General features: G+C 36.8%; 1 protein-coding gene across 3 annotated transcripts in view; it reads right to left on the bottom strand.

The window, feature by feature from the left end:
- VCAN (versican) overlaps positions 1-13,161 on the bottom strand; it is a gene marked incomplete at its 5' end in the record, with an annotated part of 102,386 nt that overhangs the window by 76,875 nt on the left and 12,350 nt on the right. For all 3 annotated transcript variants that reach the window (XM_079916791.1, XM_079916793.1, XM_079916792.1), the window contains 2 exons: positions 9,781-9,908; positions 9,993-10,167. In XM_079916791.1, the coding sequence (XP_079772917.1) occupies positions 9,781-9,908; positions 9,993-10,167 (303 nt within the window). The remainder of the gene's footprint in view (positions 1-9,780; positions 9,909-9,992; positions 10,168-13,161) is intronic.

Below are 13,161 nucleotides of genomic sequence, written 5' to 3'. Positions count from 1 at the left end.
TCCAAAAATGAATGATCATATGAGGATATACCAAGAGATAAAATCTAAAGTCCAGAGGCAAAGCCAAACCAGGAACCAAAGGAACAGAGAAAGAGAGAGCAAACATGGGAAATCAAGCAAAGCAACTCAGTGCATTTGCTTAGCTTCTCTCTCTCCAACAGGACTTCATTGGTCAGGTTGTATAAGTTCCTACCCTAAGGGTATCTTAAAGGCACCTTTTGGCCTCTGATGTAAGTAATAAAAGTTCCTTCTGAATTTTATCACAGTATCACCTTAAGAGTGAGAGGAGAGAGCAAAGCCTTCCTTGAGAGAGAAAACGCCTATTATTAGCATCAGACAAGGCAGTGTTCTAGCTCTACTCTTGAATACTGCGACTGAACAATTGAATGTATTTTAGCTTTACTGGATATATGCCTTCCTGGAAGACAAGCATCACTTTTATAAGTTAACAAGGAGTCTACTATTCAGTTCCAGAAGTTGCCTCATCAAAGCTGTTACATCTATAGGACATTTATTATCAAATTTGTAACAAGAATACAGATTTGAAACATGTTTCTAAATGTTATCTATCTATGAGATAATTGCATCTCTCATAGATTATTATAGATAATAAATAATTATCTATGATATAATATAATTAAATAATAAAAATTATCTATCAATTTTTCGCTGATTAAGGAGAGCAAATAAAGTGTCAGGAAAGAAATGCGCAACATATCCTTTATACACAAAACGATGCATGACTTAAGGTAAAATGCCAAGCTGACTTAAGTTGTAAGTAAGAATTTACTGACATGTATACACATATATTTGCATTAGTACACACATAAACTATAATGCAGAACAGAGGATTTCACACTCAGGATAATTTGCATGTTCATATGGAAAACATATATAACCTCTAATTTTCCAAAATTTCAAGTTAAATGATCTGGCTTTGAATTATTCCTGTTATTCCAACTTTCCAGGGATGTCCTAGAAGAAACTGGAAGACATTGCTGGTGAGACTTTAATATGTGGTGACATTCTACAAACTAAATTCGTCTTAATCATAGGAATTAACATCATCAGAAATATTAAGAAAAAAATACTTAAATTTGACAAGTAACTGCTAAAAGACTCCCTGGAAAGTGGACCATGCATGTTATTTTTCCACACTTCTGATTGCTAAATGGAAAAGCTATTTCTTAGCAGACTTTAAAATGACAGATACTAAAATGGCAAGCAATGATGAAAACAAATCAAAACATTAAGATGACCTACGCTGTTCAAAAGCTAGACTTTACACTCAGGAGTAGCTCAGAAAAATTATGAAAGAGCCTGGGTCCAGAGCAAAGCTAAGGGAGGATATGTTTCTTCTACTGAAAATTCCCTGAGATCACCAAGGTGAAACGGGGAATTGGCATCAGCAGATCACAAATAATTATTCAATTCTTTCCTGGACTGCAGCTGATGGGCCGCTGTCTGTGGTAGTCAAAGCTGATCTATCACCACAATTATCTAGATGCATCTATTTTCTGGGTTGTGTGATCAATGTTCATATTTATTCTGTTTATTTGTGCTCATAACCTTTCTATCCTGAACTGTCTGGTCTGAAAATCAATTCTTATAAACTAATTATGAGTCCCTTTGCCCATCTGAGAACAGAACTTCCTGAATTTTTGTTCACTGTAAGGAAGTTCAAGATTTGTGATTGTTACTACATTTCATTGCAATGTGGGCCAAAATGGTATATGAGTAATAAATGTGTGCAAAAGTAGATACGGTGTGTGAACTGGAAAGAGTCACATGAAATGCCCATAGGATAAAACCACTTAGCGTATATGGCAAGTATTATGGTGATAAAGACAATTCAACATAATTATTACTAGGTTTAAAGTTTTTGACTTTTTTTTTCAAAGGAAGCTTCTTCTCTTTTCTCTCTGTCTTTCTCTTTCTTTTTTGCCCATGTCTATATATACAAGATCAAAGCAATAAAGACTAATACTCATTATCCTGGATCACGAAATCCATCAACTGTACGTGGTTGGTTAACAGCTAACCTACACTACTATATAATTTCTTGACAGCCAATATTTGTAGGTAATTCAAAAGCATGTCAATTCCCCCTAAGATCTGATCCTTTAACCTGTACAGAAACAAACCTTCTGTTAACAGTGACAAGAAAACTTCTGGGGCTGCCAAGGTAACTTCATCCAATTCTAGTGTTAGGCTGGCAATGTTTCTCATTTGAGGGGTAATGAGACTGGAAAGCCAGGTCAGCACCTTTCAAATTTCTCACTTGTTTTAGGCTGAAGTAGACGCATAATGTGGCTTAAAGCATAGACACTGGGTTTTGAAAATTTTAACCTCTAATTAATTTTAGAGAATTGTCATCAGTCAGCTGTGATAGTCAGTTAACATTCTCTAAATCAGATCATATTCATGGGAAAGGGAATCCACATATTTGTCAATGTGTTATTACACAAGATCTTATATATGTCATTTGAAAGGTTTAAAGACACAGGAAATCCCACTAAAATTTAAACATATTTTTATGGTTTGCAGGATGTCGGATCTCATTCTTTCCCAATGACAGAGCAGTAAGATTTTAATTAGAGTTAGAAAGAGGTTCTAAAACATTTCTGGATGTCTGAGTCTTCAAAATATATGAGATTGAATGTGTTATTTGGTTTGACAGGCTCAGTATGGCTGCAGGTCAACACAGGAGAATCAGCCTAGTTTTTTTTTTACTTTTCACAGCTGAGAGTTAAATGGCCACTGTATTTCCAAAGAAGCTCTTCCGATTTAGAATTCCAGAAATTGATATCAAAACCTTAAAGCAAATGACTGTCACATGTTTCAAGGGTTTTATGTCAAGACATTTCTACTTTCTACTTATTTAAGGTAACATTATAAAATAAAAGGGACTGTATATAGAAAATCCTAAGGATTCCATTAAAAAAACTATTAGAACTAATAAACAATTTCAGCAAGGTTGTAGGATACAATATATAAGACCAATATAAAAAAATCAATTATATTTCTATACACTTCCAATGAACAATCAGAAAAAGAAATAAAGAAAATTCCATTTGCACTTGCATCAAAAAGAATAAAATATTTAGGATTAAATTTAACAAAAGTACAGCAAAACTTATACTCTGAAAGCTATAAAAGCTATAAAACATCGTTGAAAGTAAAGAATCTAAAAAAAGATGGAAAAAAAATCACATGTTTATGGATCAGAAGACTTAATATTGTTAAGATGACAATACACCTCAAATGATCTGGAGATTCAGTTCACGCTCACCTGGCTTCTTTGTAGAAACTGACAAGCTGATCTTAAAAATCATATGGGAACTCAAGGTGCCCAGAAGAGGTAAAAAAATTTTGAAAAAGAAGAACACAGTTGGAGGTCTCATATTTTCCAATTTCAAAATTTACTACAAAGCAATAGTATTCAACACAATGTGGTACTGACATAAGTATAGACATATAGATCAATGAGAGTCCAGAAATAAAACCATATATCTACGATCAGCTGACTTTCAACAGGGTGCCAAGGCCCTTAAATGAGGAAAGAATAGTCTTTTTAACAAATAGTTCTGGAATAACTGAAAATCCACATACCAAAGAATGGATTTGGACTCTTACCTTACGCCATATACAAAAAATAACTCAAAACAGATAAAAGTAAAACTTAAAACTACAATTCTTAGAAGCAAACACAGAAGTAAGTCTTCATGACTCGGGATTTGGTAATGTGTTCTTAGATATGTCGCCAAAGGCACAAACTATCAAAGAAAAAGTAGATATCGGACTTCATCAAAATTAAAATCTTTGTGTGTCTAAGGATCCCATTGAAAAAGTAAAAATACAGATCGGCAAATGGGAGAAAATATTTACAAATCATGTATCTGAATAGGCTCCCTTGAATCTAGAGTATACAAAGAACTCTTACAATTCAATAACAAAAAGACAAATACCCAGTTTAAAGTGGGCAAATGTTCTGAATAGGTATTTCTCCAAGCAAATATGTAAACGGCCAATAGTCATAAAGGAAAAGTTGCTCAACATAATTAGCTATCAGGGAAATACAAATCAAAACCACAATGAGATAGCATTATACACACATTAGGATGGTTATAATCAAAAAGTCAGGTGAAAACAAATGTTGGCAAGAATGAAAGAATCAGGACCCTAATGTACTGCTGGTAAGAATTTTAAAACAGTTCCTCAAAAAGTTAAAAATAGAGTTATCATTTAACCCAGCAATTCCAATCACTGCTATCCAAACAGGAATGCAATCATTACTCAAATAAGAATTAGGATATTTTTTATGTGAGAAATCAGAGATTTGGGGGAGTTTAAGAGCACTTTGATCCTCTTGGTTTGTAAGACTACCTGTTGCTCTACTGGGGAATCTTTGGTGGTCCTGAAAAGTTACTACGGTAGAACAGGAAAAAGGGTGTATATCCAGTCACTTAACCTCTGTGCCTTAGTTTCCTTATGTGTAAAAATAAAGGTTTTAAATAAATGCCTGTCAAGGTTTTTGTGAGAATTAAGTTAAATGGCAATGCAACCACATACAATAAATAGTTTCTTTCCTTACCCTATGGAGCCACCTCACAGTTAATCTATTCAAGTCACCATACTGAATGAGGACGCGTTTTCCATAGGTGCTGCAGGGTGCCATGCCTGGTCACCTTCCTCAGTGGCTCTTAGCTAGACCATTCAAACACTTAAACAAAAACAACTCCAAGTTGAGTTTCGAATCCTTAGCGAAGTGTGTTAATATCTAAAGTCTATTTGGGAACCCACAGCTATAGCTGTGATCTATGATTCTGTGAGTTCTACAGAGAATAACTAAAAATTTCAGCATCTTCTAGCACCAACCTCAACCAATGTGGAGAGGTTCTATAATCCAAAATCAATATTTGAACCCATCTGCTGAACCAGGGTATGCAGGAAGCTATTCTAGCTGACATGGGGCTTTTTAACTGAATAAACCCAGTTATCACTAATTCTTAAATAACTCCCATTGGTGAAGTACTCTGTAGATTACATGCTGTAAATTCCATCAGAATTAAGTCAATCTGAGCATCCACAGGCAGGAACTCACACAGTTTCCAGATTTGATATATCTGATTTTGATCCTATCAAAGACGCTAAAGAAGCTGGAACTAAGCCTTGCTCTAAGACCTGTTTAATGACATTCAGGCTTTTACCTAAATGTTTAGCTTTTCATATCTAAAGGAGCTCATTAAGAGAAAAACGAAAGGTTGTTTTTGGTTCTAGGTCAGACACAAGCATGACGTGGAGGCATTAGACAAGTCATAGAGGTGATAGAGCTATCCTGGATTTTGACATGAGGCAGCAGTAGAAAAATAAACCTGTAATTTGTGAATAGGGACAAAGGAACCGATGCCAGAGAGGACAGTTGGCTGGGAATGCAAGAAAGGGCCATGACTGTGAGAGGCTGGAAAGGAGAAAAGAGTGTCTCTAGGAAGGAATTATTTCTAAGAGACACCACAGAAAAGAGTGAGAGGAGAAATTCAAAGAGAAAAAACTAGTATCATGGTGATCTAATTTAAAAAAAAAAAAGATGTTTAGTAAGTTTGGTGGACAAAGCTTGGCATTTTTTTCAAGTACTGTAGAAATGGTAGCGTGGTGGAGACAGCCTCTGAAAGAGACAAAGTCTGGAGAAATACTACAATTACCACCAAGTAGTTCTTGAGTAACTATGATGTGTCTATTACTGGAATAGGTTCTTCATTGTGGTTGGGAAAGTTGCAGAAGATAACTATGGCCTTATCTCTATCAGGAGCTTACAGAAGTTTTTCAGAAATAAAAATAACAGGTAATAGTTTGTGTCTGATGAACATAAAGCAACCAGAGAAGAATTAAACACCAGATATGTGGAACTAACTCTAAGAAAAGTGGGAGTTCAGAATCAGGAAATGTCAGTGTGAGCTGGAAGAGGCAAAGATGGGCTCTTGGAGGCAGTCTGTTTATAGGCAGAGGGAAGAGTAGAATGCTGGAAAGGGGAGAGGCTAGTGTTTTCAGAGAGGATCAAAGCAGAGCTGCTGGCAGGAGGTAGCAGAGGATCTGTGGATGACTGGTGCACATATGTGGCATCATATTGGAGAGAGGGAAACACAGTTGAATAGGTTACTCCCAAGCCAGGATTGAGGGGCTTTGCAGGTCCTCAAGGAGGAAGGAAGGCAACAGGAAATTCACACTACACAATGCTGAGTAGGGGAATGATAATGGCCATGGTGTTTACATGCTTTGATGGTCATAAAACAGGTCCCCTGAAGAACTGTTAAAGGCTTGGGGATTATTTGTGAGATAAAACAGAAAACCAGAGATGAGACACACACATGATTCACAGGGACGTCCCTGGTGGCACAGTGGTTAAGAATCTGCATGCCAATGCAGGGGACACAGGCTCGAGCCCCGGTCCGGGAAGATCCCACATGCCGCGGAGCAACTAAGCCTATGTGCCACAACTACTGAGCCTGTGCTCTAGAGCCCCAGAGCCACAACTACTGAGCCCACGTGCCACAACTACTGAAGCCCATGAGCCTAGAGCCCATGCTCCGCAACGAGAGGCCACTGCGATGAGAAGCCCACGCACTGCAACGAAGAGTAGCCCCGCTTGCCCCAACTAGAGAAAAGCCCTTGCGTGGCAACGAAGACCCAGTGCAGCCAAAAAAAAAAATAATAATAATAATAAATAAATAATTTTTAAAACAATGATTCACAAACTAGAACTGTGGGTATGGAATTCAGAAGAGAGTTCAGGGCTAGACATGCAAAACTAAAACTTATCATTTTTCATTTTTTTTGTTTGTTTGGTGTCTCTTTGTGTCCTGTTCATCCCACAAGGCATTTGACTTATTTACACACAAAAGAGCAAAAGTGAAATTAAATGAACCAGTAAGGACATTGGAGCAATGAAAAACTGGGAAGTAGAATTGTGATGAAGCCCGGAGATGTGTGAAGTTATCCAAAGGGCAAGTGTAAAGCGATGTGAGTATAGTGGGCACTTAGTTTGGAGGTTAATTTATTAATTCACTCATTTTATTCAACTCCATCTATGGAGAACCTACTATGTGCCAGGGACATAGTGGGGATACGCATGATTCCTCCCCTCCCAGAATCCATGGTCTAGTAGGAGAGATGGAGGAATAAGCAAACATTTGCAGGAGGGTGATTATAGTCACACATTCAAAGATTGAGAATGGTAAAGGTGAGAGAGACCAACTAGGACTTAAGAAGGGGATATGGGATCAGTGTGACAGCCCATAGTACAGACACATCCAAGTGTTGGGAAGCTTGTGTGAAGGTCAGGGAATTGGAATAGTAGGGTGGTAGTTGTTCCAGGTGAAAGAAAAGCCAAAGGGTAGGGCTAACATGGAAAATATAAGCCAGAGAAGGAGAGGCGATAGGTTCCCAAGGTTGCCCATGTCAGGGCGTCTTGTTACCCTGCTGACACAAATTTCAGCCAGTGCTTGAATTCCTATTTATATTTATTCTTTTATCTTTTTCTTCCAGCTGTTATGTGATAGGACAAAAAAGTTCAAATTCTGTTGTTTTGGTATAAATACTCCAACTAAAGTTATGCTATATTATACATTACAAGTTTTCAATTATCAAATATGTAGAACAATTATCCCAAGTAAATATACAACTGTGTGAAATATAGTTGGGTTACACTGGAGGAGAGACTGGTTTGACCAATACCAGTTGCCCTAGAAGTGGCGATATTTATGGAGGTGGAGAAGAATTCCTGTATGACTAATAAATCCTTCTCATTGTGGTGTACGCATACATCCTCAGAATGACTCTTCTGACAGAGTTCAATTTTCCCTGAACACTAGTTTTGATCCTCTGAACAGATTTTGGGAAGCCAGCTCTCAATGGGTACAATGTGGCTAGGAATCCTTGGTAGGGCTTTTACCACCAAGACCTGTCAAAAGTATCTCACACAGAATTTGTACAGGACATGGAATTTCTGGAACTTCTGCAGAAGCAGAAAGTCCTCTGGCCTTCAAAGAAGTTAGGGATTCTGCAGCCTTAGAGACTGGGGTTTCAGTAGCTCCATCAGGATAAGACTGAAGAAGAGACATGCAGAGGGGCCCCTAGGTGCTCCTTCCGGGAGCATTGTAAATACTTAAGCCTGTCTTTCCATCAAGGAGTCTGGCTTGTGATGCTTATTCACATTGGGATCAAATTGGCCACAGATTTATACTTGAAAACCACATTTCAATTATATTTAGTAAAGATCTTTTAGGTAATTAGAAGTTATGTATACTTTTTCAAAAACTATCTCTGGTTTAGTTCCAGCATTATCAGTGTTCCAGAAATTTTTATAACTATCACTCTAATAGATATTATTCCAAAGGAGAACCACAGTGATAAAACAAATTCCACCTTAGTGAATTTGAATACAAATTTCCATCTTACTGAGATAGCAATAACCAAATTTATTTCCTAGAACCAGAATCCCCTACCGACCATCTCCTATTCTATGAAAAAAGTTAACTAAATTTAAAATAAAATTAAATTTAAAGGAAGGAGCTAAGCTATATCTATCTATCTATATCTCATAGCATGGATTTTACATATCTTTTCCCTTTGTCCTTGTAAAAAATGGAAATTGTTAGTATCAAAGTTATGGTTTAGAAAACACATTTATCAGTCTTAAATAATAGTTATAATAAGAATGTTAAGATACTAGAGAACCACACTTAGCAGCTTTCTTGGAAGCAGGCCATTCTATTCAAATTTAGGGCATTAGGCAAATATAAGCTGCTTATTTTCTAGCTTTCAGTCTCTGAGGTTATTTTTTCAATTCATAGAATCATAGAATTTTAATGTTGGAAGGGACTATGGAAGTTATCTAGTCCTACTTCCTTATTTTACACATAAGAAAATTGAGTTCATTCTTTTCTTGGGGAGCCAGCCAAAATTAAAAGTATAACTCAATGCAATATTTCTATTTATATATTTAGGCTTCTAAGATACCTGTTGCTACAAATGAAATTCCACTTCAAAAGTCACTGAAATTTCTATTCTTATAGTAAAACTGCATTGTGTCCTTAGATAACATCGCCACAAGAGAACTCAAACTTGTCTCTAAGAATCTAACTCATGCTAAGTGAGAAATGATAGTACCAGAATCAATCAGACTCTAAGCGTCTCTAAAGCGAGGCTTATATCTTACTTGGCTTCATAGTCCTAACTACGAGCAGAGTACCTATCACACAGTAGGTGTTTTCTTTTAATGTGTTCATTGGTTGAATGAATGAATAATTGCTCTAAATATTAGTGTAGCAAAGTGAACACAAGGAGAAGCAAACCATGAAAATCCTTCCCGGGCTAGTTTGCCTGACTCAGCTGCACTTCGGGGTGTTTATCAGCACTTGGATTCACAGTGGTTTGTCATCACAGGATTTTACCTGAAGTTCTTACAAGAATAGGTACCACCCTTACAGGTTTCTATTCTTAATGCTCTAAAAGTGTATTGGAAACAGTCCAATGGCAGCATGACTGAAAGCAAACCTGCCATTAACTAAAGACATTTCAAACCTACATAACCATTTACACAGCCCTCGTTCTCTTTCCACTTTAATTTAAGCTTATTTCACCACAGAATCATATGGTTATTTAAACTAAATGTTGCTGTTTGGAATCCAAACAAGCATGAAGACTTGCTCTATCCCCACGTGCTCCCAGTCTTTCCTCAATTTTCTTAGGTCAAATGAAGCTATAGAAATTTGAACATCTTACCGTCCAGATGGTCCACGTAACAATACACATCATAAGTTTCATGAGTAGCACGGAGCCCATAGGTCCTGACTCCTTCCTTCCCCATCTTATCTCCATAACAGCCTTCTCGGGGAGTCCGGATGGGATACCTGGGGAAATAAAGGACTAGTAGGTAGCACTTTATTCTCGCTCCAAATAGATGAATTAAACCTGGTGGCCCCCAGACCGCTCACCTAACACTCTGATCAGACAGCCAGCCTGCGTCACATTGCTCAAATCCATCTTCATAGGCGGCATATAGCTGCTCTGGGGTTGCTATGACAGCCCCAACATCCAAACAAGCCTTCCGTGCCATCTCAAAATTCAGAGTGTACCTGCTGGTCGCTGCCCTGTAGTGAAACACAACCCCTGCAAAGATAGCAGCAAACAATTATGGGCAAGTTCAAGTCTCCCACCATACTGTGCAGTTTCTCATTGGAGTAATTTGTCAAATTACTTGCTAACTCGGTAATAACATCATGATACTTCTTTATGTTTACTTTATTTTATGTAGCATTATACAAAATTATGGTGATCTGAGGAGCCCCAGAAATGTTGCTCACTTAGGTGTCCTATTCTGCTCCATTAGAGAGTTTCAAGCATTTTCTGTTCCCATGTAAACAATCTAAAAAAAAAGATTTAAGCCACTAAATCCCAAATGGTGACTAGTTGTCCTAATTGCAGGTAGTATTCAGGCTATTATGGGAACCGTGGACAATTAAATGGAGTAGGTGCTGCAAGAGATACAAAGAGTTAAGGGGGCCACAAGATCAACTTCTCCTACTTCATGTTTTTACTCAGGGCCAACTCAATAGAAGCACATGGAGCCTTCACCAGTACCACTTCCTACAAACATGAAACATTGTAATATTTACTTCCAGAGACAATATACTAAAATGGAAAAGATGCTGGAGTAGGTATGAGTGAGAAGGCCTGTTCCAATCCCTAATTTGCTCCTTAATCATATATAAGTCTTAATTTTCCCCTTCATAAAGTATAACTAATATTGCTTAGGTTATTTGATTGATAGGAAGGTCAAATTAGATAAAGAATTTTAAAATGTTGGATAGACTGCTGTGATAAAAGTTTATCATATTCATAATTTAGGGTCTCCACTTTGACAGGTAAGATGTATGATTTTTATCCCAAAGGAGGCCTGAAATAAAATTCTCCAGACTCCCATGGGCAGAAGCCAGGCATCCTGATATGTGCCTCAAATTCCACTTCATTGTATTTTAGGAGTTACATAAACTTGTGGTTCTTGAACTGTGTTTCAGGGCTCAAAGAACTGTCAAAGGCCTGAAGAAAGAGCAGCTGAGGGGGTGGAGCTTTGGTCCTCTTCTCCTACTTTAGCAAGAGCACCTCCATTTATAACTGGAGTAAATATGATGACTCATTTTCATAAAAGAGCAAAGTGAGTCAAGCAAATGTGCCTAGGAAGTCACTGGAAAATAGAAATTGGGGTAATTGGGTCTTACGGATGAGATTTTATTGAGTCATATCATTTAAGACCACTGTTTTGTTAGGCGGAATTAATTTTGGTTTCCAAGATATCTTCCACTCTCCTTTTATTCCTAGTAATTTCCTGGAGTTGACAACAAGTCTCTCTCTCTCTCTCTCTCTCTCTCTCTCTCTCTCTCTCTCTCTCTCTCTTACAGCCTGACTTCTAGCTATAAGACTGTCTCCCACATGCCTATCCTTAGATTGTCTCTCTCTTCCAAAATAGGTATGTGCCAATAAAGTATCTGCAGGGAACAGACTAGCCATGTCATAAATAAGCACCTCTGATCAGTGTCAATACAGAAAGATCTGCAGAGGCACCAAGTAGATGCATTGACAACTAACATTCATTTTCCCATTTCTGATATTGCAAAGAAAAAACTGATCAAATGCATTTCATAAAATCTGTAGCTTTGTAGAATGACTCTAAAAGTACCAGGAAATATATATGGTGTTATCTAGTAAGTATGAAAGATAGTTTATAATGATCTCTAAGGCTTAAGCCAGACTTTGAATGGTTTTAAATTAGTCTTATGTTGATCAAAGCTTCAAATAGCCTTCTTGGTAATTAAAAATCTTCCATGTGCCCTGAAGATTGGCAGTAAGAGGGCACAAAGGGGCCTCCTTGGGAATACCAGGCTGTAGAAGTATCTGCAATTGCTGGGATAATTTGAAGACCTCATGGGGCTAAGGAGATTAAGTGGAGGATTTTCATTGTTTCAAAGGGGGCAAGGGGCAAATCCACTGCCAATTCTTTAATGATGAAAATTGTAAGAAGTTGTAAACTTCTTGTGGGATTTTAAAAACATACATGTATATATAAATTTATATGCAATGTATATCTAACACCATATATATATATATATAGTGTATGTTACATTATACAAAAAGAGGAAGAGAGAGATCAGTAGAAAAAACAATACTAGACAAACCAAAGTAAATGATAAAAAGGTTAAAAGAGCAAAGAGCCCAGGGTGTTTAGTGGATGCCTGGAAAACATAAAAATAGATTTATAGAAGGGAGCAATAGAATCTGAATGGAAAAGGATGTTCAGAAAATTAATCTGTCACATCTGAAATTCAAAATATTTCCTTTTGGCTACACAAGAAAGAGTTTTAATAAAACCCTTTGTATATATTTCTGAAAGGTAAATATTTTATAGGGAAGTAGAGGGTTGGAAGAAAAATCTGTTCCATCATGTCTGGGTATTAGAATTTTGCTTAATAACTTGCCAAAATATTTTTCTTCCAAGAGCTATGGCATTATGTGTGTACCCAATTAAAGCAATTTTTCTTTGCTTTGTCTCCTAACTTAAATTCAAATGACATACAAACCACCGCTCAACGTGGGCTAAAACTAAAATGTCTCATTGCAAGACAGTGGACAACAACCAGTGCATTGACCTTAAAAAAAATTCACTGAGTTCTTGTTTTGATCCAATTCAAATGTTTATTGAGTCCTAGCTTTTTCAAAGCACTGTGATATATACCATGGTACTTATTAGGTGCCTTATTTCTTCAATGTAAGTTAAGATATAATTTATATTTCTTAAAAGCAAATTCAAAGATTTTAATAATCATGCTAGGAGAGTGAGAAAAAGAAGGAAAGGGGTTTTTTCCTGTGTGTGTGTATGTATATATCTATATGTGTATATATGTATGCATGTATATGCACATATACACATACGTTAAAATTAAAACAAAATGTAGAACAGCCTTTACAGTATTAAAAAATAACCACTGATAGGTCTCAATAATGAAGTAATGATTCTTGAGCTATAAATCATGTCTTGAAGTATTCATTATACCTAGTATAAAGTCACCTTCCTTGATTCCTGAGCAAATAACAGTTCATTTTTGGTGA

This window comes from Stenella coeruleoalba, assembly GCF_951394435.1.
Source record: "Stenella coeruleoalba genome assembly, chromosome: 3".
Lineage (NCBI taxonomy): Eukaryota > Metazoa > Chordata > Mammalia > Artiodactyla > Delphinidae > Stenella > Stenella coeruleoalba.
Note: the sequence above shows the minus strand (reverse complement) of the source record. Positions and strands in the feature narration are given on the sequence as shown.